At 27.6% G+C, this 8,868-nt stretch overlaps 1 protein-coding gene across 1 annotated transcript in view; it reads right to left on the bottom strand.

Annotated features, from left to right (window-relative positions):
- The window catches only part of LOC111624746 (protein zer-1 homolog), a 74,559-nt gene that overhangs the window by 36,914 nt on the left and 28,777 nt on the right, over positions 1 to 8,868 (bottom strand). Inside the window, exon 3 of the mRNA XM_023367683.1 lies at positions 777 to 918. Coding sequence (XP_023223451.1) covers positions 777 to 918 — 142 coding nt within the window. The remainder of the gene's footprint in view (positions 1 to 776; positions 919 to 8,868) is intronic.

The following is an 8,868-nucleotide window of genomic DNA, read 5'->3' on the forward strand; positions in this document are numbered from 1 at the left end:
GGGATGTGTTAAATAATGTACTCTTAACAACCTATAACCGGTGTGACATGAAAAAAAAAAAAAAAAAACAAAAGATAAAGTTCACTACAAATGTTTTCGAACTGCTGCGAGTTCTTCTTCAGGTGTAAAACAGAATTTCTGATGAACTCACAGCAGTTCGAAAACACTTGTGGTGAACTTTATCTTTTGTTTTTTTTTTTCATGTCACACCAGTTATAGGTTCTAAGAGTACATTATTTAACACATCCCATGTTTTGTGGTGTAGTTTATTTGTAAACTATCAATATATACTGGATAAAGAATAAGTTAAAAATTACATATTATATTAAATTTTTGCTGGATTGACAAAGGTATACACAGGTATAGTAACTTATTCTTTATCCAGTATATAGTTTATTACATGCTTATCAATGGCCATGCTAGCCAAACCCTATAGACAAATGGTCCTCAAGTTATGCAAAGCAAGGGCTAAATTTGAATTTTTCATAAAAATAAATGTTTTTTCTGTCTATTTTCTCCCTGTATGTATATAGTAGGTATATAGTTGTTATTATGGGGTTTTCCCCATAATAACAACTATGGGGAAAAACCCCATAACAAATATATACCTACTTTTGCACTCCCTCTGTATATTGAGTTAAATTATCTTGAATAGAAGTTTAGGTTTAACTATAAGATAATTATTATATTCTTGATTAAGAATCAGCTGATACTTATTCCTTTTGAGTAGAATGAATGTTATAAGTTTATAAAAATAAATTAACCATATTACATACTCTTTTGGAAGGAATATGATGCCGATAACAAGCTTCATGAGCTGTATTAAATAAACCAAGAAATTCTAATGGACAATTGACTCTACTCTTTAGACCAGGAATGTCTGTTAAAGGTACTTCTACAGGATCTTCTGTTGCTGGACTTTAAAAAAATAAACAAATAACAATTAGTAATGTAATTCAAAGTATTAACATTATATTATGAAATTCATTAAAATAATTCATATTAAGTTAAGATTTATCCATTGAAAGTTGTATTTAAACAAAACATACAATCAATTATTACTATATTTGCATAATTCTGATAGAAACATTTTCAGAAGTTGACATGATTTCTGAATAGCTAGATATAAAAGATTATTATTTGGGTGTCAGAGATTTGTGGTGTAGTTTATTTGTAAACTATCAATATAATCTGCCAAGTGTTTGAAAGGAGTCACGTTATTGTGTCTGAATAAAGCAAATTAAATTAAAACACGATTTCATCAGAATCAAAAGATTATTATTCTTCAAAGTTTCATGATAAAAAGTTAATTTTTAATAATTCTAAGCAGAATTAATTCTTCAGTTTCTTACAACATATGCAAAATTATTCATTTCAAGTTTTATTTTTATTGAAATGTAAATTTTAATCATAACTTAATAAAATATTGATAAATATATTCTTAAATTGGACCAAAAAAAAAAAATCAAATCAAATCAAAAATATAGTTTGAAGTTAAAATACAGTCTCAATACTTAATAATTTATTTAAAAATAAATCAACTTATTATTAAAAACATTTATATTGAATTAGATTGTTACTTAAATTATTAATATTACAAATGAATGCTAATATTAATTATTAATATTAATCAAAGCCTTCTTTTTGAAATTCATTATTATCTCAAGATCTATAAAAATTGTTTCAACAGAGACTAAAATTACTAAAGCTAATTACTTAAAGATAATTTCAAATATAAACAATTTTTTTTCTAAAGTAAAACTGAATTATACCATTAATATCCAAAATACTGTGGATAAAAATTTAATTTAAATAGTAAAATTTTTCCTTCTTTTTTTTAAATTAAATTAAATTTTTAAATTTATGTATGTCAGCCTCAGAACCTATTGTTTGATCCTGACTAAAGATATAAGAATTTATTAGGATCTTAAAATCACGCTAAAATTTTCAGGTTTCCACTTTAAATGATTTTTTAATATATTCAATGAGCAAATATGAGCAAAAAACATTAATATAAGTGAAAATTTTTCCTCTTAAATTATTAAAAAAAACTGTGTATGTATGTATGTATGTATGTATGTATTATATATACAAAGACACATGGCATGATTAAAAAGAAATCAGACTATTCCCAGTATTTGACAATAATGCAAAGTTAGTCTTTTTGCCAACAAGAATATATAAATATCTTAGACATTTGAGCAGCAGCCTGTCACATGACATTGAGATTTTCAAACTGAAACAGTTGCTATACATGATTTTGTAATGTGTTAGTATCTGCAAACATTAAATTTTGCATTAAAGCTGAGAAATCAGCCACAAAGAACCTTGAAATGCTTCAGAAGTTCTTGGAAGCCATGGGCAAGACCAATCTCTGACACCCAAACAAGCAAGGCCAGTCAGAAGCACGATAAAGAGCATGTTGACAGTTTTTTCAACCATAAAGAAATTGCATAATGCAAACTTGTTCCTCCTGGTCAGACAGTGAATTCACTTTTTACTGTGATGTTTTTAGACAATTGCATAGAGATCTTGATTACAAAAGACCAGAACTGTGCCAGAATCAAATCTAACTCTTTCATCATTACAATGCTCCTGCATTGTATTCCAATTCACACAAGCATTTTTTATGAGAAACAACATAACAGTCTTCCCAGTCTATATATTTGATGGGTTTAGCTCCTTATGATTCTTTCTGTTCTCCAGAATGAAACTGAAGCTCAAGGGAAGCATTTCAATATGGTTTAGACAATCTAATCCAAATTTCAACAGGTGCTTTGAAATTTTTAAAGCAATGGTTTCAAAAGAGCATTTGAAGCTTGGCAGAAGCAGGTCACTGCATAAATATAGGTAGGAACTACTTTGAAGGGGATAAAGGCCATTAAAAAGAATTTAAATTAGTTAAGTATTAAAATCATTATAGACAAAAATCAGGTTTCTTTTTGATTGCCTCACATATATACATTAAAAAGCTGAAAAATTGTACCTTAGATATTAAGAAATACAAAAATATTACAATTAAAATTATTAATTTATTTGAATCTGGTATTTACAAGTAATAGCATTAAATAAAATAATATAAGAAATACCTAGATTCTTTCTGTGGACTTTCTCTTTCTTGAACACCACTTCCAGCAAGATTTGTGCCAGAAATATCTAAAGATGTTAAATGTGGTAAACTCTCCACAATTTGCCTTAATGTTTGATTAGGGTATTTATAATGTCCACGTTTTTCATTACATTGTGATACATCTAAATGTCTAAAAAGATGATAAAATATTTTTATGACAAGATTTATAAAGTTTTATAATTTAAAGTAAATTTGTTAAAAAATAAAAATTTTCCAGAATAAAAATATGCAATTTTGATTAATATTCAAACTTCCAACAGACTCCAAACAAATATAAAATATTTCACATATGTTACTAATCAATTAAGATAAAGATCTTTACTTAAATTAACACTCCTAAACCTTACAATTCCAGTAATAAACATTTAATATCAAACTAATGTTTTCGACCGTACATTCAGTCTTCTTCAGGTTTAAAAACCGTTAGATTCGAACATGTGAATGCATAGAACAAAAATTCTAAAATTATTTTCAAAAAATGGAACAGTACCACTGTAATTTAAAAGAATAAAAACTTATGCATGTGCATTGCCATGTCGACAACATGTTAAATGTGATACATACTTTCCTATAATGACCTATATGTGATCCATACGTTGACATACATATAATGACATAAATGCGATACATACGTTCCTATAGTGACATATATAAATACATCAAATGGAAGTGTGGCTTATAACCGCTAGTGTGGGCATTGCTAGTTCATTCATAGCAGTATTTCCAAGAGTGTGACACATTACCGGCATCATTAGAGTTAATGCAATTGGTGCGTAACCCGGCCTTGTAAATTTCAAGTGCCTCAAGGTTTCGTAAGTGTTCTACACGGTGAGAAAGTTTAATCAGTTTAGCCTCATGTAGGTCAGCTCTTATGCCGGGTTCAGATCTTTACTTAAGCACAAAAATCAGAAAATACAGCAAAAAATAAACTTTAAAAAAAATTTGAGTTATCTAAATTAAAGTTTATTTTTTGCTGGATTTTCTGGTTTTTATTTATATATACAGCAAGACCGTGCTTAATGTTGCTTCAATTAATGCTGATTCAATATAACATAGTCTGCTTGAAGCCTAAAAAAAAAGATCAAAATTTACACTGATTCAAATTATTGCAGTATTTTGCTGATTCATTTATATTATATGATTATTCATGAACATGAACCAATCAGCAAAAGGTAGTAATTCTTCATAGCCTAAATCTATGTTTGGTGCAATTTTGGAAAAATGTAACATCATGGATGCCATAGGCAATATCAACTTTGCATGGCAAAAATTAACTGATGAATGCATGAACAGAATGTGGAAGAAGTTATGGCTGAAGGTATCCAAGAATTCTCAATGGGAAGAGCCTATTGCTGTATCATTAGGTTAACCAAATTGTCAACCTAATCGATACAGCAGGACTAGATGTAGACAAGCAGGATATTGAGGAGTTACTGCAGGTTTTTGGTGAGAGCCTTACCAACGATGACCTTCAAGAACTGGCAGAACAAGGAATTCCTGTAGAACTGGAAAATAGAGATTCTGAAAACAAAGAACCCAAAAATTTTCTCTACAGATTTTCTTAGTAAAAAGTTTGGTAAGGATAACCAAAATCATTGTTCAAATTGTAGCAAATGATCTAAATTTTGAAAAGAGTGCAAAAGCAAGATGAGGCATTTTGGATGCAATCTTCTGCTACTGACATTTGCTTAAGGAAAGAAAAACAAGCAACAAATGAAACTACACGACTTTATCGTAAAAAATAAGAATTTCAGAAGAGCCAGGACCTTCATCACAAAAAATGAACTTTACATTTCTCTGTGCATATGTTTCTGTATTATTTAACATATATTATGTAAATTAATATAAAAATAACTTAAAATTAAAGTAAAATTTGTTTATTTTTGGTTGTGTGTTCCCCTTTCCCCATTTACTCTATGTTAAAATGACCTTGTTTAATGCTGTTTTGTTTAGTGCTTAGGAATGCATCCCCAGGGTTAAGCGGGGTCTTATTGTACTATTTCATCCAGCTATTAGGAAACATTGATTATATCTAAACATTTTCAGATTTTATAAATTTATTCTGAAATAATGATTTTTTTATCTTCAGAAGAATTTATTATATAACATAAAGGAAGATTAACAATAAGCCTTTACTCCACTTTTTACAATTTTTAATACAAATGTATTATATTAAGCATACATAGAATTAATTACACACAACTTTACTACACATATGTAGATTAATAGTTTCATGTTTGTGACAACCCTTTCATTGTAATAATATTCTACATATGTGTAATAAATTATATTAAACATATGTGAAGATATAATCAAATAAGCCCAATCCATATAAATATTCTATTTTTACAGTAACATCTTACAATATATAAGATAATATAAACAAAAATACTAGAATGTTTTATAGACAAACTCTATTTCAGTGTTAATTCAGTAAATATAAAATATACATGTACCACAGTATACATACATGTATACTGTGGCACATGTTACAGTTTAATTAACTAATAACTAACAGTATTTTAATTTTTAGTTGTGATATCATTATTATATTAATTAATTATATTAATTGAAGATATAAAAAATTATATTTACTGTATATATGTTGTATAAAGANTAAAAAATATTTTAAAAATTACCTTCCAGCAATCTGTATATGCTTTTCAGTCAAATGCTGCTTCATAGCAACCATAACAACATCTAATGCAAGACGAGAATTGTTACAAGAATCATAACGAAAGACATGAAATAAATCATTTAAAACTTTCTGTAGAATTTCTGGCCGATCATAATATACTTGAGCAGCTGTTAAAATCTGTTCTTCATTGGCATCACCAGCAATCTAAAAACCAATTTAAATTTGTAATTTTATAAGTGAAATAAAAACATATTAAAAATTTAAACAGACACTTTTAATTGGAATAAAATTTTCATTACACATGTATTCTTTAGACAATTATATATACTAGTGCATAATTATACAGTTTTTATTGAATTACATTTATTTGTTTAAATATGATTTTATTAATGTGTTAATACAGTAATAATTTTTTTTAACAATTTGCAAATAGCTAAAGTTCAATAAATGTGCATTGTAACAATTTTCCCAAAATATAATTTCCAATACTAATGAAACAGCTTTACCATCATTCACCACAGGAAAGTATATCATGTGATAAGTGATTGAAAAAGTGTTTCAGTAATATTGAAAATTATATTTCATAGAAGAAATAATTATAAAGAGTTATTTATTTTATTAATTTTTTATATTTATTGCATAAATTGACTTGTAATTTCTTTTATAATATGAATATATTTTTGTACTAATGTTCAGGTTTCTATTTTTGATTGGCTAAAATATACAAATGATAATAACAATAAATAAAGAACACTGGGAATATAGTAAACTCTTGTATAATTTGCTCTCTATAATGCAAATTTGTATAATGCAATAAAAAAATTGTGAGTAGTACTCATATAAAATTCTAATTTTGTGATCTAGGGGTGTATGTTTTCTTCTTCAACTTCTAAGACTAAATTTATCTGCATAAAATCATCTGATAATCATGTCTTGATAATGCAATTTCCTATAATATATAATGTAATCTCATGTTGTACAGGACTCTGCTGTATATTTGTACAAAATTTTACTTTACTTTATTAAATACACTTTACTTTACAAAATAAAATTCTATTTGAAATTGTAATAATATAATGTTATAAAGCATTTTATTCATAACTAACAGCTGTTTTGACATAGATTACTATGTCAAAACAGCACTCACAGCATGGTTAAAATGGTAGATCTCTGAAATTGATAAAAACAGAATCTGAGCTAAAGTTTCATAAAATGACTCATCTAATATTTGATGTTACTTGTTTTTTGAAACTTTTAAGCTGTAAATAATGTTATATTCACAAAAAGGATAAACTGTGGTGTAGAAAATATACACAGATAATGAAAATGTATTACAGTAAATATTATAGATTGTATAGATTCAGCCTTCATGTATTTTGTATCATGTTTAAGATATTAATGAACCTTCTTCCAGGACTCACTAACTATAATATAGAAACATGAAAATTCAGTTTTCCAAAAGCTGTAACAGCTGCAGTTTTGTCAATGATCTATAATCTTAAAAACTGTTTGAAATTTTGCTTTCAAGAAAGTGAGTTGTATTGAACATGAACATATTACATCCAATATAATAAAATAATACATACTTATTTAAATATAAATTATTCAGTCTGGTTAATGAAGTACTCTATTAAAAATTTAACATTTCTTAAATTAATAGCAATACAAATTAATATTCTATTGTCTGTTTTAGTATTTTTTCAGATTTAATATTGTTTAATTAATATAAGATTAATATATACAGTAGACCCCCTATAACGCAGGTTCCTATAACGTAGATTCCTATAACGAGGCGAAAAAATTGCGACAGTATTCATATAAAGATGCTAAAAGAGACACGTAAAACGTCATCACCAACTCGTCATCACGGACGAGCAGCCGAACTACTTTCCGCCGCCCAGCACTACGCTACGGAGAGTTTAGGCGAGTAAGTTGAATTTACTATCGTCTGCACAGTATGTAAATTAGGTATCGTAAGTCTAATACAGCACTGTAATTTTATACATTTCTTGTGAAAGAAACATTTCTTATTCAACGACCATAAAAATTATTTATATTAATGATGTCTCCAAAGTTCAACGAATTTTTCGCAGAAAAATAACAGAAATCGCGGCCGCCGTTTGGTGCGCTGGTCCGTGACGAACACAAGCTTAAACAATGGCAACGTCGAACGGTGCACACTCAGTAAGTAATCCTACAATTTTTTGTTTATAGCATAGTTTATATGGATTATTCCCAAAAAATTATATGTCAAGAATTCTTCTTGACATATAATTTTTCTAGAATCGATTAATTTTATGGAAGAAAACCTTTCAAACAGCCGTAGTACGTAAACTTCACACATGTCGGGCTGCGATTGGCTCATGTATTTAAGGATTCCTAGAACACAAAATTCGTATAACGAGGAACGTATCTCCGCGTTATAGGGGGGTCTACTGTATATAATAATGTATGTAACATAATTTGAATGCTTAGCAATGAGTTAAATTCAAAACGAATACAATAAAAGTTTGAATTATTTATTTATTTATTTAAATACATAATTAGGCAATGCTCCAAATAATATAAGACTTCCCAAATAAACAAAAAATTGTAACAAAAATACAAATATAACACAAAGTATGCCAAAGAAAAAAAATTAAAAAGATATATTCATTTGTATGTATTTATATATTAAGAAATTTATTTAAAATATTTATATTAATTTACTAATACATGAGGGTGCAAAAGTAGGTATGCAGTTGAAAATCTGAGAAAAACAAACGTTTGGTGTTCATTATTATATTTTTATTATCTTTTATTACTTCGTATTCCTTATTTGTGATTTAATTTGTACGTAAAAATAAATGGACATAGGAAAGGCACCATTAAGGCGGCATTGAGTGAGAAATTCAAATTTAGCCCTTGCTTTGCATAACCTGAGGACCATTCGTCTATAGAGTTTGGCTGGCATGGCCATCAATAAGCATGTAATAAACTATATACTGAATAAAGAATAAGTTAAAAATTACACCTTTGTCCAGCAAAAATTTAATATACAGTAGAGCATCGATTATCCGACTCAATTGGAGACTCAGGTTGGTCGGATAACTGAAAAAAT

The sequence above is a fragment of the Centruroides sculpturatus genome, unplaced genomic scaffold (assembly GCF_000671375.1).
Source record: "Centruroides sculpturatus isolate CEXI.00-Female unplaced genomic scaffold, Cexi_2.0 scaffold197, whole genome shotgun sequence".
Lineage (NCBI taxonomy): Eukaryota > Metazoa > Arthropoda > Arachnida > Scorpiones > Buthidae > Centruroides > Centruroides sculpturatus.